Source organism: Marmota monax, unplaced genomic scaffold (genome assembly GCF_021218885.2).
Source record: "Marmota monax isolate L192 unplaced genomic scaffold, Marmota_monax_Labrador192_F-V1.1 WCK01_AAM20220418_F8-fsc00026, whole genome shotgun sequence".
NCBI classification, from domain to species: Eukaryota; Metazoa; Chordata; class Mammalia; order Rodentia; family Sciuridae; genus Marmota; species Marmota monax.
Window position 1 is genome coordinate 14,672,775 of NW_026693108.1, and position 26,283 is coordinate 14,699,057.

A 26,283-nucleotide genomic window follows, 5' to 3' on the forward strand; every position below is an offset into this window, starting at 1 on the left:
TCTTGGGTCATATGAGTTATCCAAATTGAATCAGGATGATATACAGAATTTAAACAGATCAATTTCAAGCAATGAAATAGAAGACACCATCAGAACCTACCAACCAAGAGAAGCCCAGGACCGGATGGATACACAGCTGAGTTCTACAAGACCTTTAAAGAAGAACTAATACCAATACCCTTCAATTTATTTCATGAAATAGAAAAAGAAGGAGCACTTGCAAACTCATTCTATGAGGCCAATAGCACTCTGATTCCAAAACCAGGCAAAGACACATCAAAAAAAGAAAACTTCAGACCAATAGCTAATGAACATAGATACAAAAATTCGCAATAAAATTCTGGCAGATTGAATACAAAAACATATCAAAAAGATAGTGCACCATGATCAAGTGGGGTTAATCCAAGGGATGCAAGGTTGGTTCAATATACGAAAATCAATAAATGTAATTCATCACATCAATAGACTTAAAGAACCATATGATCATTTCAATAGATGCAGAAAACGCATTCAACAAAATACAGCACTCCTTCATGTTAAAAACACTAGAAAAACGAGGGATAGCAAGAACATATCTCAGCATTATAAAAGCTATCTATGCTAAGCCCCAGGCCAACATCATGGAGAAAAATTGAAAGCATTCCCTCTTGAAACTAGAACAAGATAGGGATGCTCTCTTTCAACCACTTCTATTTAACATAGTTCTTGAAACTCTAACCAGAGCAATTAGACAGATGAAAGAAATTAAAAGGGATACAGATAGGAAAAGAAGAACTCAAAAGCACTATTTGCTGACAATATGATTCTATACCTAGAAGACCCAAAAAATTCCACCAGAAAACTTCTAGAACTAATAAATAAATTCAGCAAAGTAGCAGGATAAAAAATCAACACCCATAAATGAGAGGTATTTCTGTGTAACAGTGACAAACCCTCTAAAAGGGAAACGAGGAAAACTACCCCATTTACAATAGCCTCAAAAAAAAAAAAAAAAAAATACTTGGGAATCAACTTAACGAAAGAGGTGAAAGAACTCTACAATAAAAACTACAGAATGCTAAAGAAATAAATTAAAGAAGACCTGAGAAGATGGAAAGATCTCCCTTGTTCTTGGATAGGCAGAATTAATATTGTCAAAATGACCATACTTCCAAAAGCACTATATAGATTTAATGCAATTCCAATCAAAATCCCAATGACATTCCTCATAGAAACAGAAAAATCATGAAATTCATCTGAAAAAATGAAGAGTGAAGCAGGTGGCATCAGTATACCAGACCTTAAACTAAACTTCAGAGCAATAGTAACAAAAACAACATGATATTGGCACCAAAAAGACTTGTAGACCAATGGTACAGAATAGAGGATACAGAGACAAACCCACATAAATACAGTTATCTCATATTAAAAAAAGGCACCAAAAACATACATGGGAGAAAAGATAGCCTCTTCAACAAATGATGCTGGGGAAACTGGAAATCCATATGCAACAAAATGAAATTAAACCCCTATCACTCACCATGCACAAAACTCAACTCAAAGTGAATCAAGGCCCTAGGATTAAACCAGAGAACCTGCACCTAATCAAAGAAAAAGCAGGCCCTAATCTCAATCAAGACGGATTAGGCCCCAACTTCCTTAACAAGACTCCTATAGTACAAGAATTAAAATCAAGAATCAATAAATGGAATAGATTCCAACTAAAACGCTTCTTCTCAGAAAAAGAAACAGTGAAGTGAATAGAGAGCCTAAACCTTTTTTTTTTTTTTTTTTTTAAGTTTTCGGCAGACACAACATCTTTGTTTGTATGTGGTGCTGAGGATTGAACCCGGGCCGCACGCATGCCAGGAGAGCGCGCTACTGCTTGAGCCACATCCCCAGCCCCAAGAAAGCCTACATCTTGGGAGCAAATTTCTACCACACACACATCAGATACAGTACTAATCTCTAGGGTATACAAAGAACTCAAAAATCGTAACAATCAATCAATGAATGGGTTAAGGAACTGAACAGACACTTTTCAGAAGAAGATATACAATCAATCAAGAAATATATGAAAAAAATGTTCAACATCTCTAGCAATTAGAGAAATGCAAGTCAAAACTACTCTAAGATTTCATCTCACTCCAGTCAGAATGGCAGCTATTAAGAATACAAACAGGGCTAGGGATGTGGCTCAAAAGGTAACACACGTGTGTGGCCCAGGTTCGATCCTCACCACATACAAACAAAGATGTTGTGTCCGCTGAAAACTAAAAAATAAAAGTTAAAAATTTTCTCTCTTCTCTCTCTCTCAAAAAAAAAAAAAAAAAAAAAAGAATACAAACAATAATAAGTTTGGTGAGGATGTGGGGGAAAATGTACACTCATACATTGCTGGTGAGATTGCAAATTGGTGCAGCCAATATAGAAAGCAGTATGGAGATTCCTTGGAAAACTGGAAATGGAACCACCATTTGACATAGACATCCCATTCCTCGGTCTATACCCAAAGAACTTAAAAATAGCATACTATAGGGACACAGCCACATCAATGTTTATAGCAGCACAATTCACACACAATAGCTAAACTGTGGAACCAAACTAGATGCCCTTCAGTAGATGAATGGATAAAGAAAATGTGGTATATATACACAATGGAATATTATTCAGCATTAAAAGAGAATAAAATCATGGCATTTCCAGGTAAATGGATGGAGTTGGAGAATATAATGGTAAGTGAAGTTAGCCAATCCCCAAAAAAACTAAATGCCAAATGTTTTCTCTGATATAAGGAGGCTGATTCATGATGGGGTTGTGGGGGCAGCAAGGGAGGAACAGACGAACTCTAGATAGGGCAAAGTGGAGGGAGGGGAAGGAAGAGCATATGGGGTTAGGAAAGACAGTGGAATGAGATAGACATCATTACCCTAAGTACATGTATGAAGACACGAAATGGTGTGAAACTATTTTGTGTTTAGTCAGAGATACGAAATTTTGTGCTCTATATGTATAATATGAATTGTAATGCATTCTGCTGTCATATATAACAAATAAAAAAGAACATAATTTCCTGAATCCACTGTATTAAATGCATTCTTCTAATTCATTTTTTTTTAATTTTTGAGATGTTGGTGGACCTTTATTTTATTCATTTCTTTATATGCAGTGCTGAGAATCGAACCCAGTGCCTCACACTTGCTAGACAAGTGCTCTACTACTGAGCCACAACTCTAGCCCTTCTAATTCATTTTTATTTTAAATATGAATTGTTGAATTTACATTTACAATTAGTAAATGTATTAGTCTTTTATACATTATATATTAGTCTTTATATAACTGAATACTGAGTAAAACACTGATAGAATAATAGTAGTAATTAATATAGCCAGTAATAGATATATAACTATTTAAAATACACTGTTTTCTCAATTAGGATATAGATGAGAATTTCTTATAAGAAAGATAGCTATAAAATAAGAAAGATAGCCATAAATTGTTTTGGTTGCTGTAACAAAAATAGCATAAGCTGGGTGCAATGGTACACGCCTGTAATTGCAGCACCTTGGGAGGCTGAGGCAGGAGGATCACAAGTTCAAAGCCAGCCTCAGCAAAAGCAAGGTGCTAAACTTTTCAGTGAGACCCTGTCTCTAAATAAAATACAAAATTTTATATTATATATGTTATTATATGGCTCAGTGGTCAAGTGCCCCTGAGTTCAATCCCTGGTACCTAAAAAAAAAAAAAAAAAAAAAAAATACCATAAGCTAGATGACTAATAAACAACATTTATTTCCCATAATTCTAGAGTCTAGGAAACCCAACATCAAGATGCCAGCATATTCAGTGTCTGATAAGTACCCATTTCTCACAGATGTCCCTTCTTACTGGATCCTCACATGACAGAGGGAGCAATGCTTCCTCAGGCCCCTTTTATAGGTGTACTACTTCCATTCATAAGGGCTCAGCCATTTCCTTAAGGTCCTACCTCTTAATACTATCACACTGACTTAGGTTTCAACATATTAATTTTATGGGGACACAAATATTCAGACCACAGCAAAAGAGTTGTTTTGTTGTACAGAAACTAAAATACATATTAGTCCACTTTCTGTGGCTATAATAGAATACCGGAAACTGGGTAATTTACTTTTTTAGAAAGGGGATTATTTTGGCTCAAAGTTCTAGAAGCCAAAAAGTCCAAAAACAAAAGCTGCCTCTGTGAGTGAGGGTCCTGTGCTATTTCCAAACAAGGCAGAGGCTGGAAGGGCAAAGGCATGTTTGTAAAAGAGGCAAAATACAAGGAGCAGCCTGACTTTATAACAACCAGCTCTTGGTAAATAATCCAGTTCCACAAGAGCTAAAATTCACTTACTTCTGAGAGATGACATTAATCCAATCATGAGAGCTCCACTCACATGACCCAAACACTTTACATGATGTTCTACCTCCCAACACTGCCACATTGAGGAATTAATTTAAGTTCCAACACCTGAATTTCTAGAGCACACACTCGAAGTGTAACAGATGCATATGGAAACTAAGTAGCCAAAGTACATTTCCTTTACAATGAGCAGGATGTTAAGCTTTTCAGAGTGCTTTGCTTAAGAATATTACAGGGAAAGTCTGAAGAGTAGTTACTTGGGTGGGTAGGAAAAAATGACAGACCAAGAAGAGGCAATAGGGAACTTTGGAAGGTGCTGATAATACTCTAATATTGATAGAGGTATGAGTTACACGGGTATATGCAGCTATAAAATTTCAGCAAGTGTATGTATTTAAGATGTGGACATTTCGTTGTATGTTATATTAAATTTTACACAAGAAAAAGTCAGTGATGTATATGTTAAAGTATGTAGGGACATATGTACTAATGTTTTGAAACATATATTTTAAAAAGATTAATGGATTTATAAAGAAATGCCCAGGTGAATGTGTATTTTAAAAATAAGTATAATAAACCATTAATGGTAGAATCTCAGTGATAGTTATTAGGACTGAACACTGTAAAATTCTTTCAACTTTGAAAAATGTTTAATAATAACATATTAGGGCTAGTACAGTGGCCCCCCCACCTATAATCCCAGCTACTTCAGAGACAGAAGAGAGGAGGATCACAATTTCTAGTCCAGCCTAAAAAACTTAGAAAGACTCTGTCTCAAAAATTAAAAAAAGGCTGAAGGGGTGTAGCTCATTGATAGAGTACCCATAGCACAAATTAATAATAACAACAACAATATTTGGAATGCATGACTTATGAGAGAACAAGTTAAGGCACCTAAAACCTACAGTTAAAATTAAGTGAAATTTAAAATTCAGTTAATCACCCTAGTCCTAGTTTAAGTGCTCAAGTCGCTAGTGTAAGGGTAAAGAAATAATTTTCTACCCTTTATAGTTATTTTTTTACAGGGATTCCCTGTAAAAAAAAAAAACAAATTAACAAGAGAAAAATAAAAAGAAGTCTATTAGCAAGTATACCTCAAATATACATGGGAGGAAACTCAAGGGAACTGAATAAATCTCTACAGTAGATCCCAAAGAGTTTATAAACTTCAGGTATTAAATACCATCATTTGCTGGGTTGATCCCCAGTACCCCAAAAAAAGAAAAAAAAAATTCAAACAACTTTTATTGTACCTATTTTTTACTCATATAAGTCTATTATTTTTACCTGATGCTTAAAATTAAGAATTATGATTGGCTCTATCATATTGGTGCAGGCACCAACTTCTTAACAAGACCCCTAAAGCTCAAATAATAAAACCAAGAATCATTAAGTGGGATATCATCAAATTAAAAAAGCTTCTGCACAGCAAAGAAAACTACTACTCACATGAAGAAAGAGCCACAAAATGGGAGAAAATCTTTGCCAGCTACTCCTCTGACGAGGGAATAATATACAGAATACGAAAAAAAATTCAAAAAAACTTAACACCAAGAAACAAATGGGCAAAAGAACTAAACAGCATTTCTCAAAAGAATAAATACAGATGGCCACAAAATGTTCAACATCTATAGCAATCAATTGTGTTTTGCAAATCAAAAAGCAACACTAAGATTTCATCTGACTCCAATCATAGCAATTATCAAGAATACAGGTAATAATAAACATTGGCCAGGACATGGGGGAAAGGGTACACTCCAACATTGTTGGTGGGGCTGCAGACTAGTAGAACCACTCCTGAAAGCAGTATGGAGATTTCTCAAAAAACCTAGGAATGGAACCACCATATGACCCAGTTTGGTATTTATCCCAAAGAACTAAAATTGGCATATCATAGTGATACAGTTACATTAATGCTTATAGCAGCACAATTCACAGTTGCCAAATTAAGGAACCAGCCCAGATGCCCATTAATAGATACGTAGATTAAGAAAATGTGGCATATATACACAATGGAGTTCTACTCAGCCATAAAGGAGAATGAAATTATGGCATTTGCCCATAAGTGGATGGAACCAGAGAACATCATGCTAAGTGAAATAAGCCAGACTCAGAAAATCAAGGATCGAATATTTTCTCTCATATGCTGAAGCTAGAGCAAAATAAGGGGAAAGAAAGGGAGATCAGATATTATAAAGATATAGGGATGATAAAGTGGGAGGGAAAAGGGACAAGAAAGGGGAGAAAATGTAGACCAAATTTAGCAAAAATCACAGTATATACATACATAAATATACCACAAGAAATTTCACCTTTATGTATAAGTAGAAAGTAACAATTAAAAATAAATAAATGGGGGCTAGGGTTGTGGCTCAGCGGTAGAGCACTCATCTCGCACATGCGAGACCCTGGGTTCAATCCTCAGCACCACATAAGAATAAATAAGTGAAATAAAGGTATTGTTTCCAACTACAACTAAAAAATAAATATTAGGAAGGAAGGAAGGAAGGGAGGGAGGGAGGGAGGGAGGGAGGGTAAAGGAAGGAGAATGCAGGGAGGTGGAGGGGAGAGAAAATAGGGGACCGGGACTGAAATGGAGTAAATAAAATTGCATGCACATATGACTCTGTCAAAATGAACCCAACTACTATGTATAACCACAAAGCACTAAGGGAAAAAAAAAAAGTTGTGCTTAGATGGATTACTCATGGAAAATTCATGAGGTGTTAAAACAATTGATTATCTAAAGTTATTTCCACAATAACTGTTTTTACAGCATGTGCATGTTAAGCAGTCATAACAAAAGCAAGAATCCAAAAGTTAAATATGTGGGGTTCTGTTTGTTTTACTACTGTGCTTGGATATATGGAGTAATGGATACTGCACTTCTACTTGAACATTTGTTCTTAGATCATACATGCTCTAGAAGATAAAGACCCCATTCAGCATATAGTCTTCCTGCCTATTGCCCCCTGCACCTTTATAAAATCCCTTTAGTGTACCTGAGCTCCCTCAGATAGAGCTTCAAGGACCCTTGCCCCTCCATCTTCTTAGGGGCAGTCCTTGAATAAAACCTCCTTCCCAACAACTTTGTCTCCCAAGTATTAGTTTTCAAGCAGTGAGCAGCTGGATCTGGGTCCAGTAACAAATGGACATTATATTTTCAGACATTATGAAATGATATATTCATAAAATATTAATGACAGACTTCATCATTCCTTTTCCTCCTTTTTCCACTGGAAATTAGAGTAAGAGTTTAAAACGTAATTTATGTAATTAAAACTATTATGAATAATAAGGGAAACAACTTATGCAAAGTATATAAGGAAAATAAGATATTTTCAGTATTGAACATTTTAAGGAATGAGGGTTTTTTTTTTTTTTTTTTGGTAAAGGAAAGGAGTAAGGAAATTCACAGTATGCACACAGGCAAGTTCAGGTTTTGGATAATCATAAGGTAACATTAGTTGGGTAAGAATCTCCAGAACGCTAATGAAGAAACTCATTAGTTCATAAAACAGCTAATTAAAGATCCAGCAGAGGGTGGGGGTTGTAGCTCAGTGGTAGAGTGCTCGCCTTGCATGTGGAAGACACTGGGTTCAATCCTTAGCACCACATAAAAATAAAATAATGGTGTTGTGTCCATCTACAACTTAAAAAAAATTAAAAGATCCAATAGAACAAGAAGTACATGAAACTGAATGAATTGATCAAAAGAAATTATGGGGGTTTTCCTGACTTTGCTGTTTGATGCCCTGCTTGTTGTTTGTTTTGTTTTTCATATTTGAGGAACTTTTTCTCTCTTCTCTCTAGTTATCTAAAGCTTACAAGAAATCTGATAGTGGGGCTGGGATTGGGCTCAGCGATACAGTGCTCCCCTAGCACAGGCGGGACCCAGGGTTGATCCTCAACACCACATAAAAATAAAGGCATTGTGTTGTGTCCATCTACACCTAAAAAAATAAACATTTTTTTAAAAAAAAGAAAAAGAAAAAGAAATCTGATAGGGCATATTTTTGAAAACAGAATTTTCCCTACTTGATCCCTCAAGAATTCCATTACTGTTAGTGGGTATTCTAATTTTTATGGCAATATAGTATTTGCATAAGTGCAATAAGAATCTTTTAATTTGAAGCACTGTCTATACTACCAAAGCTTTGACTAGAATGTCATCATATTTGAGCATGTGTATAGAATCAGATATGAGCAGTTTTAAGAAAATAAGGTTGACTTTATGAAGACAATAAAAGCCCCTTGAAGTTGGGGTAGAACTGGAACATACAAGATTCCCTTAGTTGGTTCCTTACATGTGAGCAAGAAATTTCATATCCTGACAGTTTTAGGAAGCTTAAGATAGTTTGGGGATTTTGAGAAAGAGGAATTCATCCAAACCTACAGGTATTGCAGGCCAAATCTGATGGCAAGTCCTTGGCTCCTAGCAATAAGAGGCTTTTAAAAGCCCAATTTGAGTTTCCCTACTAAAAAGTCTAACAAAGCATATTTTAAAAGTATACCCATTATTAGATTCTAGTCTCATTCTTTGAGGTTTTGTTATTCTACTTATAAATTGGACTGACTTCTGAATTCTTCTAGTTTACTTGCAATATCTGGCTATAACAATCAAAGTAGCATTTTAATTTTCTTATACCCTCTTGATATAGAATCACTAAGAAGAAAATCTGCCCTTTTCCCAAAGACCTGGTAGCTGAAGCTGAGTGATCTGACATAAACTTCAAAAAAAGATCATGACAAAAGCTCATATCTATACAACCTCATGCCTGTTGCCCTATGAGTCATTCCGACATACTCAAATGGCAAAAGATGCTTCAAACCCAACATCTAGAAATCTTCTTCACTGGCTGATCAAAAAACTGATTTATAGTCTGCTCTACTCATTAACTTCTGTTTTTGTTTCCACAGAAATACACCTTCAGTGGGCTAAGGGACAATCTACCAATCAGTTCTAATCATCTGGCCCTTTTCTGAGTCTCATGCACAGGACTCCCATATAATGTATATGTGGGTATGTAATTTTTCCCTATTATTTTGTCTTATAATTCATAAGAATTATTAGATAATAATTTATACTTTTTAGTCATTCATAATGTATAATTCATAGAATTATTGACATTACTGTCAATTTAATTCATTACCCAGCCAAAGAACAAAAAGGGTAGAACAAAGTCACTTTTCCCTCCCCAAAAAAGGGAAAAAGGAAACCTTAACTTAGAAGCGCCCAAAACTTAAGAGTTAATTGAGGCAACAATTTGAAAACATTTGGCTTATTAATGAGTGTGTTGGTAACATCTGGAGAAGTTAGTTGGGGGTTTTCAGGAAGCTGGGAATGCACTGTTATTTGTCTCTTTTAAAATAATGAGGGGAGTTAAGTTCAAACTCTGCTGCTACAAGACCCCACTGCAGTGATCCTTAGATCTCTCTGCGGCTAGCTTTGAGTCTTCCTTACAATCTTTGTAAATAAAAACAAAATAATGAGGATATAGGTTGCAACTATGAAAATTCACTATGTAGGGCTTGGGTTGTGGCTCAGTGGCAGAGTGCTTGCCTTGCACATGTGAGGCACTGGGTTCAATCCTCAGCACCGCATAAAAATAAAAACAAACAAGATAAAGATATTGTGTCCATGTATAACTAAAAAATATTTTAGAAAAAAAATTCACTATGTAAAGAGATTTGGAAACTGATTCTATTTACCTAGGTACAGTAGCCCACACCTGTAATCCCATTACTCAGAAGGCTGAAGCAGGGGGACTTGCAAGTTTAAGGCCAGAATGGTTCACTTAGTTGAGACTCTTATCTCAAAATAAAATGTAAAAGGTGCTGGGGATGTAACTCAGTGGTAGAGCCCTGGCCTAGCATGTGTGAGGCCCTCAGTTTAATGCCCAAAACAACAACAAAAAAAAAGAAAGAGTAATTGAGTAATTGATTATATTCAGATAGGGAGACTCACCTCCTGTAGATCCAGCCAATTCCTTATTACATCCAAAAATATAACCTGCTTTTTTTTGGTTCTGGGAATTGAATTCAGTAGTGCTCTACCACTGAGCCCTTTATATTTTCTATTCTGAGACAGAGTCTTTCTAAATTTCTGAGGCTGGCCTCGAACTAGAACATCTGCTACCTCAGCCTCCCAAGTCACGACAATTATAGAACACTGAACCTAGCCATGTAACCTACTTTATATAATGAACAGTATAGAAACTAATACTTGTTTCATTAACAATTATTACTGAACATATATTCTGCACAAAACTGTTGAGTTTTAAAACAAAGATGAGTAGTCATCTTCCAAAGAACCAGCACAATCTTTAGGGTCTACTGAGAGAGAGCACCTGTTTTCTATAGCATTATATTTGAGTCCCTACCAACATGCTAATATGTTTATAGAATAGTAGGATGAATGAGATTGGCTTCAAAATCATCTGAGAGAAGGCAATAAGAGAATAGACAAGATTGGTTCTCTGTTGATAATTTTTTGAAGCTGTGCAAAAGTGGTTCTCTCTACTATTCCATTCTGTTGTATTTTTAATATTTTCTAAAATCTACAAGATTTTTTTTTTAAAAAATGAATCCTTTCCCAGTCACTGAGCCGCGCCGAGGACTCAGCATCCTCCCCCTCGAGCCCCCTCGCTTCCCGAAGCTCCGTCCCGCCGCCCACCTTCTCCCCAGCCGCCTTCCGCAGGCCGTTTCCACCGAGGAAAAGGAATCAGGAAAAGGAATCTTACCGTATGTCCGCTATCCAGAACCTCCACTCTTTCAATCCCTTTGCTGATGCAAGTAAGGGTGATGACCTGCTTCCTGCTGGCACTGAGGATTATATCCATATAAGAATTCAACAGAGAAACGGCAGGAAGACCCTTACTACTGTCCAAGGGATCGCTGATGATTACGATAAAAAGAAACTACTGAAGGCGTTTAAGAAGAAATTTGCATCTAGGTTGGTTCCACAGTCTTGCTATTGTGAATTGAGCTGCTATGAACATCGATGTAGCAGTGTCCCTGTAGCATGCTCTTTTTAGGTCTTTAGGGAATAGACCGAGAAGGGGAATAGCTGGGTCAAATGGTGGCTCCATTCCCAGCTTTCCAAGCAATCTCCATACTGCTTTCCAAATTGGCTGCACCAATTTGCAGTCCCACCAGCAATGTACAAGTGTACCCTTTTCCCCACATCCTCGCCAGCACTTGTTGTTATTTGACTTCCTAATGGCTGCCAATCTTACTGGAGTGAGATGGTATCTTAGGGTGGTTTTGATTTGCATTTCTCTGACTGCTAGAGATGGTGAGCATTTTTTCATGTACTTGTTGATTGACTGTATGTCCTCCTCTGAGAAGTGTCTGTTCAGGTCCTTGGCCCATTTGTTGATTGGGTTGTTTGTTCTCTTATTGTCTAATTTTTGGAGTTCTTTGTATACTCTGGATATTAGGGCTCTATCTGAAGTGTGAGGAGTAAAGATTTGTTCCCAGGATGTAGGCTCCCTATTTACCTCTCTTATTGTTTCTTTTGCTGAGAAAAAACTTTGGATAAAAAAAAATGTGGCATTTATACACAATGGAGTATTACTCTGCATTAAAAAATGACAAAATCATAGAATTTGCAGGGAAATGGATGGCTTTAGAGCAGATTATGCTAAGTGAAACTAGCCAATCCCTAAAAAACAAATGCCAAATGTCTTCTTTGATATAAGGAGAGTAACTAAGAACAGAGTAGGGACGAAGAGCAGGAGAAGAAGATTAACATTAAACAGGGATGAGAGGTGGGAGGGAAAGGGAAAGAGAAGGGAAATTGCATGGAAATGGAAGGAGACCCTCAGGGTTATACAAAAGTACATACAAGAGGAAGTGAGGGGAAAGGGAAAAATAATACAAGGGGGAGAAATGAATGACAGTAGAGGGGGTAAAGAGAGAAGAGAAGAGGGGAGGGGAGGGGAGGGGAGGGGAGGGGAGGGGGGATAGTAGAGGATAGGAAAGGCAGCAGAACACAACAGACACTAGTATGGCAATATGTAAATCAATGGATGTGTAACTGATGTGATTCTGCAATCTGTATATGGGGTAAAAATGGGAGTTCATAACCCACTTGAATCAAAGTGTGAAATATGATATGTCAAGAACTATGTAATGTTTTGAACAACCAACAATAAAAAATTAAAAAAAAAAAGAAGAAGAAATTTGCCTGCAATGGTACTGTAATTGAGCATCCAGAATATGGAGAAGTAATTCAGCTACAGGGTGACCAGAGCAAGAACCTATGCCAGTTCCTGGTAGAGACTGGACTGGCTAAGGACGATCAGCTGAAGGTTCATGGGTTTTAAGTGCTTGTGGCTCACTGAAGCTTAAGTGAGTATTTCCTTGCAATGAGTAGAATTTCCCTTCTGTCCCTTGTCACAAGTTTAAAAACCTCACAGCTTGTATAATGTAACCATTTGGGGTCCGCTTTTAACTTGGACTAGTGTAACTCCTTCATTCAATAAACTGAAAAGAGCCATAAAAAAAAAAAAAAAAATGAATCCCTTCAACTAAGGAAATTGGCTAATCAAAAATTCTCTTACATTAAAAAAAGTTTTAAAGAATGGGCCACAGGAACTATATTAAGACAGCTAACTAAGCACATGAGTTTGCCTCCCAATATATTATGACAAAAGTTATTTAAACAGATAATACATAAACTTGGTAGGAAAAAAAATTAAAGAAAAGGCACATTAAAAAATTTAGAAAAATTCTGAATATATATAAAATACAGGATTGCAGTAGTAGACAAAACAACATTCAATCACACTCCCAGAAGTGTGCCAGGCAGATGGCTCCAAGTTCTCTACATGCCCCAAACTCAGATCCAAGGAACAGAAAAGGGCCCTGTAGACTTCTTAGCCTCCAGCTAGTAAAGTACCCTTCTCCCATAATCAGCAAAGATTTGCAAGAGGCACTTCTGAAACAAAAAGATGTTCATGAACCCAGTTCTTAAAGACATCAACACTAAATAAGAGAATTAGGGAACAAAAATAATGGTGCAAATAAAAATCTAAAAATGAATATAACTGATATTCTTATAAATTCAAAGGACACAACATCTGCTAAAAAAGTTGTGTTATCTTTACACTCACAGCTCTAGCAGTAGGGATACGCTGGAGAACAAGACATAAACAAGAAAATTTAAGTGTCATGATGCTAAGGGGACAGAGTGCCTAAGGAAAGGAGAAGCTGTACTTAATATGATAAAGAGAGGAGCAAAATAAAGCCTCCCTAAGAAGATAATGTTCGAGTTAAAACATAAATAACAAGGGGGGGGGGGGGCGGAATCTCCAATGACAAGAAGTCCCCATCATGCCCAGACAAGGAGAACAAAACCAATGCAGAAGGCCTGGGGAGGACCAAGCTCAACTTCAGGGAAACTAAAGGAAGCTCCCGCATGGTAAGAAAAGGGACATGACATAGGATATAGATAGGCAAGATGGATCACAAAAGGCCTTGCAGGCCACAGTAAGAAATTTAAATTTTATTCCAAATAAAAAAAGGAAGTCATCAGAATGGAATTTAGCAAGGAACTGAAAATCTGATTTATATTTTAATTTAATTTATTGATTTTTGGTACTGGAGAATGAATCTAGGTGCTTTACCACAGAGCTATATCCCCTTTTTATTTTTTATTTAGTGACAGAGTTTTGCTACCTCAGCCTCCTGAATTGCTAGGATTACAGACACGCACCACCAAAAGATGTATTAAGAACATCATCATTCACTCCTCCACTACTTACTTACATTCCTATAACAACAAAATGAACTGGTTGTACTTCCTGGAGCCTACTGCATTCTCATTCATGCCTCATGCTTTTCACATTTGCAAGCGGGCATTCCCCACTTACCCACCTAGAAAATTCTACTCATCTATCAATATTCTGCACTCAAATGCTCACTTCTTTGTGAAACCTCCCCTACCTATTTTGGGGCAAGGATTAGGGACAAGGGTATGGGTCCTTCTATACACTCACAGTACTTTGCATCCCCATAATCACATATGCATGACTTCACTTTGGAATACCACTCTCTCAATACACTGCTTTTCAGTTTCCTTGTCTTTTACAACCTTGACACACACCTCTACCACCACCAAAATTGACCCAAACTGATTAAAATCAAGTTTAAAAGCAGCAACTGTCATTTTTTCCTTTATATCATCTAGTTTACATATACTTTACATAGTGGTCACTCAAAAGTTGTAATATGAATTACTTAAATATGTTACAATTTTTCAGAATATTAGAACCTGAGATACATAACAGTCATCAAATCAAACTAATCAAACAATGTCATAAAGATACCAATATTAGGGAGAAAATTTATAGATTGTTGATTATTTTTACAATATATCAACTTTCTTTTAAGCCACAAATACCTTTTATTCCTGAGCTATATAGTCTGTGAGGCAATCAAACATCATGCCACTTTCTAATAAGCATTAGAAATATAATTCTTCTGGACTGGAGATACAGCTCAGTGGTAGAGCACTTGCCTACCACAGGTGAGGCCCTAGCTTCAACTGCCAGTACTGCAAAAGTAGAGTTCTCCTTAGACAAGCATCAATCACATTTCAACAAAGGAAACAAGAAGGGTAGGAAAAAAGGGGGAAAGCTAATCATGTCATTCATTGAAGTTAGTATTATAATCTGTTATATTCTGGCAGATAGGGGTTAAAAGAATGATGGGGGGCAAGGGATATAGCTCAGTTAGTAGAGTGCTTGCCTTGCATGCATGAGGCCCTAGGTTCAATTCCCAGCACCACAAAAAAAAAAAAAAAAAGTATGATGGGGTAAGAATCACAATCAAGACTGGAAGAATCAAAGTAAAGAAGGCAAGAACTGATGATCAAAGACACTAAAGTTCAAGCCTGGAACACCAACAAGGTAGCAATTCCAGAGGTAGGTAGTCTGATTGGACTGCACTTAGAAATGTGAAGAATAACAAAAATTCTACAAAAGTACATAGGACTGAGTCCAAGACTCAAGGAAGGTGAGAAAGTAAGGATGAAGTCTCATGGCAGAAACACAGAAGACAAGTGGAATCTAGCTAACAAAAAAACAGGCAGGAAATTCAGTATCTTGGTAATTCCATAGTTAAAAATAATAAAAGTTGCAATAGAAATATGTTGAGCTGGAGACCTTAGACCTTGCAAGCATCTTTCCCCAGTCATATGACCTAAAAAGTGGTTTAGTCTATCTACACAGTCAAACCAAAAGAAAGAAAAGGTTAAGCAGTTATATAATGGATTTTCATAATATCGTACCAAAATTTTCTTAAGTGAATTTGGAAAATAAAATCTATTATAAACAGGTACCTTAGTCCATTCAGGGTACTATAACAAAATACCTTAGAGTAGGTAATTTATAAACAACATAAATTTATTATTCACAGCTCTGGAGGCTGGGAAATCCAAGAGCAAGGCATCAGCAGAACCCATGTCTGATGAAGAAAATACAGTTCTCTGCTTCATAAGTGGCTTCTTGTTGCTGCATCATCACATGGTAGGAGGGGCAAGAAGGTGAAGCCCTCATAACTTAATCACTTCCCAATGGCCCCACTTCCTATTACCATCACACTGAGTGTTGGATTCCAATTATTTGAAGTTGGGGGGGACACTAACACTCAAAACATACTACCTTTAATTGAATGAAAGCCTAACATTGTAATAGGATTCCTCTCTCAAGGAATTTAAACTTGGAAAATAAATCCATGCACAAAAAAAAAAAAAAAAAACCCTCAAAGAATCAATTTCACTCATACATTTAAAAAATACTTAAGTGGGGCTGGGGATATGGCTCAAAGCCAGTCTAAGCAACTTATCAAGGCCCTAAGCAACTTAGCAAGAATCTGCCTCAAAATAAAAAAAATTTAAAACGGGTTGGGATGTGGCTCAGTGGTTAAGCACCCTGGGTTCAGTCTCTTATACCTAAAAAAAATAAAATAAACTCCAGCTGTCAAGAGAAGCAAAAAATATACTTCAGTACCTTCAAGGACAATTGACATGAGCAAACAGACTAAGATGTAAAGGCTACATGTTGGGTTGCTAATGGCAATGTCCAGTAGAGGGGAAGGAAATGATGACACAGAGGAGAAACAATTTGCTACCATCTGAATATCCCCTAAAATTCATGTGTGGAAACTTAATCCATTATGGCAGTATGAAGAGATTTGGGAAGTGACTAAGACATGAGAACTATGCCCTTGTGAATGGGTGTCTTATAAAAAGGCTGGAGAGAACAACCTGGTACCTTTCGTCCTTCCACCTTCTATCAAATGAGGTCATAAAATTTGCCCGTTCTGCCATGTGAGGACACAAGAAGCCTTCATCAGACATTAAGTGATCTTGGACTTCCCAGCCAAAAAGGCAACAACTGTTGGTCAAAGATGAGTTTCAAGCCAGGCAGACCCAGACCAGGTAACAGGCTGAGAGGTGGTTAATCTAAATGTAGAAATAATTATTTTTTATAAACTACTCAGTCTAAGGCATTTTGTTACAGCAGCACAAAATGGATTAAGACAACCATAGCAGTAACATTTTCAAGAGTTAAGGACATCAGTATAGAAATAAAATTGTCAGGAACAGAGATATTTTATGCATTTTAATAGAGAAATGGTAATGAAGTATAGCTAAGTTATGGTAGAAAGCTGAAGAAATTGTCCTGTGATGGCTTTCACTTTCTCAATAAAGACAAGGTCTATGGGGCTGGGGTTGTGGCTCGGAAGTAGAGTATTCACCTACCCTAGCACGTGTGAGGCACTGGGTTCAATTCTCAACACCACATAAAAATAAACAAAGAAAATAAAGTTATTGTGTTCATCTACAACTAAAATAAACATTTAAGAAAAAAGACAAGGTCTGGGGCTGAGGTTATAGCTCAGTGGTAGAGCACTAGCCTCACACATGCGAGGCCCTGGGTTCAATCCTCAGCACCACATAAAAATAAATAAATAAAATAAAGGCACTGTGTCCAACTACAACTAAAAAATAAATATTTTTTTAAAAAAGCATTAAAAAAAAGAAAAAAAGGTAAGGGAAAAAAGGAAAGGGAGTTTTAAATTGGAGGTTTAAAAAAAGAGAAAAAGGTTTAAAACACTGATTTTCTTTTTCTTTTTTGGCAGATCTGAAAGACTGATATATTATGTTGTAGGATGAGACAATACAGAAATAATACAACTGCAAATGTTGAAGAAGGGAGAAGGAGAAAGGAAAGGAGAACAAGCTTATTGATCAACATAGAGGAAATAGATAAGACTTGAAGAGTATAGTTAAAAACTGTCAAATTCATATAACAAAATTAAATAAAAAACCAGTGTTTAGGGAATTCTTTTTTAAATAGCTAAAGTACAAAGGTAACTTCTAGAACAAAAATTCAAACTTGACTACCAAAAGTTTTTATCAATAAGATTAAAGAGCAAAGACTATATATCTCATAGAGAGGAGGCATAGCAAATTTAACAATGCCTTTTTCATAATACTAAAATACTGATTTTCAAGAATAGAAATACTAGGGGCTGGGTTTGTGGCTCAGTGATAGAACGCTCACCTAGCACATTCGAGGACCTGGGTTCAATCTTCAGCACCACATAAAAATAAATAAAATAAAGGTATTGTCCAATTGCAACTAAAAAATAAAAATAAATATAAATATTTTTTAAAAAGAGTAGATATACTAGGGAATTGTAGGAACATTAGCAGTACTGAGAGTACATTTGAGACATAATGTGCTTAAAATGAAATGAAAAAGTTGTTTTGTTCCATCTATATTCAAATCTGAATATAACAAATTGGCCAAATTGGATTTAATCAATTTGGGGATTTCCCAGATGAGCAAATTCAAACAATAAATTAAGGGCAGGAATTTAAAGGGTAAAAGATATGGAAAGTAAATTTAGGATTGAAATGTTTGAGTTCTAAAAACTAGGAGACTGGGTTCCTATGATATTTCCTTGTAAACAAAAATGAATTGCTGATTAGTTAATCAAAGGAAGACCATGACAATAGACTAAACAATTAACTTCACATGGGAAAATAAAACTTAATTACTACACAGCATCTACCTCAGAACTCCTACTATCCCACAAATGAGAATTACTGCATTTCTGGCACTCTCTCAGCAAAAGCTAACTATTCAGATGAAGTGAAACTTTGATACTACTTCTAACTATAGTCTAAATTACTATGAAATTTAAAATAATTCTAGAAGTTACCTGACCATCTGCTATAATACTTACATAATACATATAAACTGCTTAAAGTCATTCATTTTCATTGCTTGATTTACACTCTCCATATTTAACTATGTTGAGGAAATATATACTCTTAATAGGTTAGGATCAAATAAAAATTATCACCATCTTGTATGCATATAGATTTTCAGCTATTCTTTTCACTAAGACCAAAATATATAGCTTAATCAGCTCAGTTCAGTAAAATAAAGAAAAATGGATCCAGATAACATATTAAGAAAAATAACTTTGATAACAGAAAAAAAATGGTTTGTTTTTCAGTCTATGTTCCTACTCAACTCACTAAATAGAATAAGCAAATAATTAGCAAAGAATTGAAATACCTTTCTAATCTGTAACATGAGAATACTAAAGCAGATAATGTTAAAGTTTCTTTTTACTCCAAAAATTCTATTTCTAATCTAGTGCTTTGGCTTTCTTTCAAAGGCCTTTGAGAAAAGGATGTTAAGAGTCAAGTTTTCAATTCATGATACACTCCTTCCTTCTCTGCATTACACTTAACAGAAAAGTCTAGAATAAAGCAAAGACAAATAGGCCATCTAAGTTAATTATTAGTAACATGTATAGTATGAAACTGTTTCACATCCATTCTTTTCACACCTTTTTTTTTGTTGTTTGTTTTTTGTTTTAATTTCTCTCTCCAAGCCTCAGGCCTAGCAGTGGCACCACCTGACTGGCAGGCCTCCCTTAAAACTGTGAGTTTAATGAACACAGACACAGAGCTTACTTCGAAAAACAGAGGTTTCTTTCTTATCTTTCTGTTCCTATCTCCAAGTCTAGGGTTTAATACATAGCAGATCCCTAATGTAATTCCTCTGAAAAATGTATTATCCAGTGGCTGTTAAAGTGTGGTCACCTGAGATTTTCTTAGAAATACAGAATTTCAGGCCCCACCAAGATCTAGTGAACCTAAAACTCTGGAAGTGGTACCCATAACTTTGTGCTTTTAAAAGATATGTGAAATTCCAGTATATACTTTTTGAGAATCATCATATTAAACTTGCCAGGAAATCATCTTCCTGTTAATTACTGCTAATTAACTAGCTAACAAAAAAAAAGAAAGAAAGAAAAAGTTGATTTTTCTCATCTGCCACCACTTACAAATGCTTGAACCCACATGATATTGTCAACAATTTAATTCCTGTCTGCCCACAAAACAAACTTTAACTAAGCTCTTTGAGCCTAAGTTCCCTAATTTGTAAGGTAGGAATAATTCATACACCTCAATAAACAACAGAGCTTAAAGGTTCCTTTCCTTTCTTCTCCAACTTGCCTGTACCAGGTCCCTGCTACTTTACAGAGGCAATGTTTCTAAAAAAGACAGCACTCTGGCACTCTTTTGAGAAATGTCACCAATGCTTCCTACACAGAAAAGCTCTCTAATGAGGTTTTCTTATGGAAAATACCATAGTAGGGAAAAGAAGTGCTAAGAGTAAACAGAATCATACAACGAATAGAAATACTAAAAAGGTGGTCCACAGCTAGGAGAAAAAGTAAATCAGACAAAAGTGCGCACCTCTATAATTTAAAAAAAATTATAACACTGACATTACATAGAAGACAGGCAGCTTTCTCTTAGGTGTTCAAAAAAATCATTGATGACTGCACATAAAAAATATGGAAGGGGGGGCTGGGGTTGTGGCTCAGCAGTAGAGCACTTGCCTAGCATGTGCTAGGCCCTGGGTTCGATCCTCAGCACCACATAAAAATAAATAAATAAAATAAAGGTATAAAAAAATATGGAAGGGGAAAATATAAAATGCAAGAGAAACTAAAATATATAACCCATATTAAAATGGTCCAGGCCTTCAAATTCCAATTTCCTAAATTTTCTGGGGCAGCTTCTGTCAAACTCTCTGTCACCTTACATATTCTGTTTTGAGACTGTAATATAAATATATATAATATATATTTTATAAATATATAGATATATACATACACACACATATGTATATATACATTTAGTCATACATAGTCACCAGCAAAACAAAAAAGACACTGCCATGAATGAGACCTAAAAACTGAATAGGATTACTTTTTCGAAAAAGTTGAGAATTTTGATAGGATATCTCCATAAATAATTCCCAACTTCAGTTCCTGACTCCCTCTGAATGGAATGTTCAAACGCTCAATTTGACGACCTTGACAACTATAACCTTTTACTGAGATGAAAACAGATCGGATGTCATTATAATCGAATATTTAGCACAACAGTCAAGTTGGGGGCATCCGTTAAATTGGCACTTTCAGCTTTAATTCTTACTCCTCCCTGCTGACACCCAAGATGGAACAGCCCTCGATTTTCGCCATTCTGTTGGAATAGGCAACATTCCAAGTGAAGTGAAATTTAAGCGCTCCCATCTTTCTCAAGGGACCTTTTTCAGAGAACTCGGAAAAGTAAAGCCAGCCCTCAGCTGAACGACACCTTACTGGTTAGACGTAAACCACAGACTTGGTGCCCTGCCCTCCGCGAGCTCAGATCCCAGCACCGACTCTGGATGCACTAACCTAACAACTTCTAAGCCCGGCACAAGGGTCCTAACGTGACGGTCACACTCACTTTTTAAACAGTCAATGCTGTCCCCTTCACGTCTCCCGGCCGAACGTAACACGCCACACCCTGCCACCTAAGAACTCCAAAGCCAAAGAAGCCTCCCATTTTGGCCACCTTTATAGCCCCCTCCCAGAGCCACTGACCAACAGAGTCCCCAGGCGCCAAGCGAGAGTCCCAAGCGAGGCCGGACCCGACGGAAGCGCGGGTCTCCGCGTCCCAGGACGCTCCTGAAGTCGCTGCCCTGTGCCCCACTCCCTGCCACGCTGCCCGGGACCCGGACGGCCCCACTCCTCACTCCACACCCTCTGTCCTGGCCTCGCGGCCCCCAGCGCCCTTGCCTCTTCCCCCAGACAAACCCGGAACCGGGTGCCGGCCCCCGCCCAAGCCCGGCTCAGGCCCAGGTCGCGGCGCCAAGCCCCGGCTCCCGCCCACCATCCCGAAAGTCGCAGCGGGGGCAGTGGCCCGGGAGCCCCTGCCCCGGAGGGCAGAGCAGGACTCACCTTCGTACTGCAGGTCCACCAGGACCAGCAGGAAGGGGAACACCGCGCCCAGCCGGCTGGTCACAGAGCCGGGGGCCACCATGTCCGAGGGCGCGGCGGGTGAGGAGCAGGAATGGTGCGGGGCCCACCAGCCCGCGCTGGCGCTCAGGCAGCAGCTACGCCCGCCGCCCGCGGTCGGCTCTCAGTCAGGCCTCAGAGGCGACTGGCGCCCACCGAGGAAGGCAGCGGTGGGCGCGGCCCCGGCGACGCTACGCCCCGAGCGCCGCCACCGTCCAATCGCCTTCCGGCAGGTCGCTGTCCTACTGGGCTCGCCTGGGTCGTGGTTGGCGCTGATAGGCTGAGGAGGCGGCCGCCCCGCCCCGGCTCTGATAGGGTAACGTGGAAGCACGAGACAAGGCTGCGTCCTCCGGTGGTGGAACTGTCAGCCGGCCCCAAACCGCTGCGGCCGGCGGGAGTAAGGCGGCCCTGAGTCTGGGCTGCGGCCGCCGAGTCCGCATGCGCGGGCCGCGAGAGCGCTTTTGGGCCAGTCCCCGCCCGACGGGCCAGGTTGGCAGGGCGGAGGACAGGAGCAGTCCGAGTTGAAAGCTGCAGCTGCTGCGCCCGGACTGGGAAGGCCAAATGAGGTCCCAGGAAGTCTGACGGGGGATTTGCGGCACCTAGAATTGAGTTCTTGGAAGCAGCACTTAACACCCTCTCCCGGAGCATCTCGGAACCAAGAGGCTCAAGAGGAAGAAAGAAAGAAACGGGAGAAGCTGCGGGTCTGTTGAGCTGGGTGGTCTAATGGAGAGAAGTACACCATCGACCTAAGGCAGGTAAGTGGTAATGGCTTGGGAACCCCTCTCCTCGACTGTCCATCAAACCATCGTGTCCAGAAAAAAGGAGCAATGTGGAAAATTCTGAGACAAAGAGACCATGGACACTGAGTGGCTAAAGAGGACAAGGGGCTCCTGAGAGTGCTGCCAGTGTCAACAGTAAGAAATAAGGAGACCTATCAGAACGGATGTTGCATTTCTTGCTCACTGGAGGAAATTCATAAGAGATGGGAACTTAAACAAGATAAGCTCAAGTTATTCCCTTTGGCATTAAGCTTGTTCATGACCATTTCCTCTAGCATAAATACGCACACTATACACCTGCGATGTTTTACACAGAACAAGGTTTTCAGTGTCAAGCACTAAGTGCCTACTTACTACTTTGGCCATGAGTGTGTATTTGCTACTATAGTGTTATTTCATGCCATAGATGAACTCATGAATAGGATAATGAATTTATGATTTCCTGAAGATATACTAGTAGGACAAAAGGAGAATGGCTTCTGTATCAAACGAAGCTGAAATGAATAAAGTGGTTTCAAGGAAGAAAAAACAAAAACCACTGAGTCCTTGATTATTTGTAGTGAAGGCAGCATAATATAATGTGAAGAATAAAGGATTCCAATCGAGAAATGCTTGACTATTGTGTAAGTATCCTCATGGGTAAAGAGGGAATGATCCTGAATGCCTCAAAGGTTGATATAGAGGTTTTATGAAGCAGATAAAGATTCCAGTAAGTTGTATAGTATTACACAAATGTTATTCATTATTCTAACCAGAGCAGAATAATGAAGAGACTACTTCAAGGACTCCTTGGGTATTTTTTTTTCCCTCAGTTCACCCTTTTTCTTGATATCACAAGGCAATGTGAGTAAAAAAATGGAGATAACCCACAGGTATGCTAATGAAGATAATGCACATGAGGGACTTGGCCAAGAAAGCCAACAAAACCCTACAAATAGGGAGGAAAGAATTTTATAAACAAATTGTCTAAGGAATCTCCATACTGCTTTTCAGGTTTGTTGCACCAATTTGCAGTCCCACCAGCAATGTATGAGTGTGCCTTTTACCCCACATCCTCACCAACATTTATTGTTGTGGGTATGCTTAATAGCTGCCATTCTGACTGGAATGAGATGAAATCTTACAGTAGTTTTGATTTGCATTTCTCTAATTACTAGAGATGTTGAACACTTTTTCATTTATTTGTTGTTCGAATATATATCTTCTTCTGAGAAGTGTCTGTTCAGCTCTTTAGCCCATTTATTGATTGGGTTTTTTGTTTAGTGTTAAGTTTTTGAGTTCTTGGAATGGAATCAACATTTGACCCAGCTATCCCACTCCTAAAATCGGCATACTATAATAACACAGCTACATCAGTGTTCATAGCAGCTCAATTCACTGTGAAGCAACCTAGATTCCCTTCAGTAGATGAATGCATAAAGAAACTGTAGTATATATACACAATGGGATATTACTCAGCATTAAAAGAGAATAAAAGGGCTGGGGATATGGCTCAAGTGGTAGCGCGCTCGCCTGGCATGCGTGCGGCCTGGGTTCAATCCTCAGCACCACATACAAACAAAGATGTTGTGTCTGCCGAAAACTAAAAAATAAATATTAAAAAAAAATTCTCTATCTCACCCCCCTCTCTCTCAAAAAAAAAGAGAGAGAGAATAAAATTATGGTATTTGCAGGAAAGTGGATGGAGTTGGAGAATATCATGCTAAGTGAAGAAAACCAATCCCAAAAAAATCAAAGGGTGAATATTCTCTATAAGTGGATGCTGATCCATAACGGGGAAAGGGGAGGCATGGATAAAATGGAGGAACTTTGGATTGGGCAAAGGGGAAGGAGGGGAGGGAGGGGGCATGGGGGCAGAAAAGATGGTGGAATGAGATGGACATCATTACCCTAAATACATGTATGACTGCACATACGGTGTAACGCTACAATCATGTACAACCATAGAAATGTAAAGTTGTGCTGCAATTGTGTACAATGAATCAAAATGCATTCTGCTGTCATATACCTAATTAAAGTAAATTAACAGAATGTATTTTCACTTTAACTAGTTAAAAAAAGAATTTTGTAAACAAAATACAGTATGAATTACCACCAGCATATTGTCTGTGATTCTGGTCTTGAGGAAAAAACAATAGAGCTGAGGAAGTTCTAAGGAGGGGTTTTAAAAAGTATTAAGGAGGGGCTCAGGATGTGGCTCAAGTGGTTGCGTGCTTGCCTGGCATGCATGAGTCACTGGGTTTGATCCTCAGCACCACATAAAAATAAAATAAAGATATTGTGTCCATCTAAAACTAAAAAATAAATATTAAAAATTATTAAGGAGATGATGATAGACTTTGTGAAATAGGAAATAAAAATAGCAAGGGTCTTCAATGTTGAATGATTTAAACATTGTTGATCAATTACTTGACTATTAATCTCATGGTATTAGAACTACACTTTACAAAATATCCCTTGAAAGATTTTAAAACAAAGTAACATTACTTTAAACTGAATAAGTATACAGAGCTAAAACTATGTGTAAAATGCTTGGAAATGTTTCCACCAATGTTCCTCTGGATTCCTTTTCACCTGATTACTCTTGCCAATAAAACCAACAAACAAAGTAATCCAGTGTCAAGCACTAAGTGCCTACTTACTACTTTGGCCATGAGTGTATATTTGCTACTATAGTGTTATTTCATGCCATAGATGAACTCATGAATTACACATAGGATAATGAATTTATGATTTCCTGAAGATATACTAGTAGGACAAAAGGAGAATGGCTTCTGTATCAAACGAAGCTGAAATGAATAAAGTGGTTTCAAGGAAGAAAAAACAAAAACCACTGAGTCCTTGATTATTTGTAGTGAAGGCAGCATAATATAATGTGAAGAACAAAGGATTCCAATAGAGTAATTGTAGGAAAAATTACTCCAACTATTACTCCACATTTATATATGTAACCTTTTAAAAAGTTAAAAATTAAATTTCTATGCCAACCCATACTACCTATTAATTATAACAGCAAAAGACTTAAAACAGTGGTAGCATATTTAGAAAAATTATGATATGTCCAAAATTAAAAATATTATACAATTTGTAAAGATTGACCTATGTTTATTGACCAGATTGATATGTTTATTTAAAAACAGTGCTGTGTTTTCTGATTTTACATTAAATTAATGATAATATTATATTTTATATAGAGTGAGTTAAGTTTAAAATCTTAAACTTTATAAATTCTAAGCTAAGTGACAGAATGTAATGACTGGTGACCTTAGAAAGGTTTGATTTTAAAAATTTCTCTTATAAAATTTCTTTTTTTCTTTTTTGGTACCGGGGATTGAACTCAGAAGCACTCGGCCACTGAGCCACATCCCCAGCCCTATTTTGTATTTTTTATCTAGAGAAGGGTCTCACTGAGTTGTTTGACACCTTGCTTTTGCTGAGGAGCCTCTTGCCTCAGCTTCCCGAGCCACTGGGATTACCTGCACGGCTGATCTTATAAAATTTCTATAATTACACAAATCATAACTGCTTACTATTTTCCAGATCCTTACATCTAAAGCCAAACATTAAATATAAATGTTATATGAGGAGTTATTCAATGGGTATAAGTTTTAATTTTTCAAGATGGAGAAAAGTTCTAGAGATCTTGTTTTCATCAATCTTTTTATTGCTGTGACCAAGAGACCCAACAAGAACAACATAGAGGAGGGAAAGTTTATTTGGGGCTTACAGTTTCAGAGATTTCAGTCTATA

General features: G+C 37.6%; 2 protein-coding genes across 2 annotated transcripts in view; one reads left to right on the forward strand and one right to left on the reverse strand.

Moving 5' to 3' along the window:
* The window catches only part of Dnajc3 (DnaJ heat shock protein family (Hsp40) member C3), a 61,978-nt gene extending 40,055 nt beyond the window's left edge, over window positions 1-21,923 (reverse strand). Inside the window, exon 1 of the mRNA XM_046454789.2 lies at window positions 21,698-21,923. Coding sequence (XP_046310745.1) covers window positions 21,698-21,779 — 82 coding nt within the window. The 5' untranslated portion in view covers window positions 21,780-21,923. The remainder of the gene's footprint in view (window positions 1-21,697) is intronic.
* On the forward strand, window positions 11,096-12,889 carry LOC131424568 (eukaryotic translation initiation factor 1-like). The gene is made up of 3 exons (XM_058582783.1): window positions 11,096-11,294; window positions 11,834-11,837; window positions 12,541-12,889. The coding sequence occupies exons 1-3, from the start codon at window positions 11,110-11,112 to the stop codon at window positions 12,691-12,693; spliced, it is 342 nt and encodes a 113-aa protein (XP_058438766.1). The 5' UTR covers window positions 11,096-11,109; the 3' UTR covers window positions 12,694-12,889.
* Window positions 21,924-26,283: the final 4,360 nt, after the last annotated feature.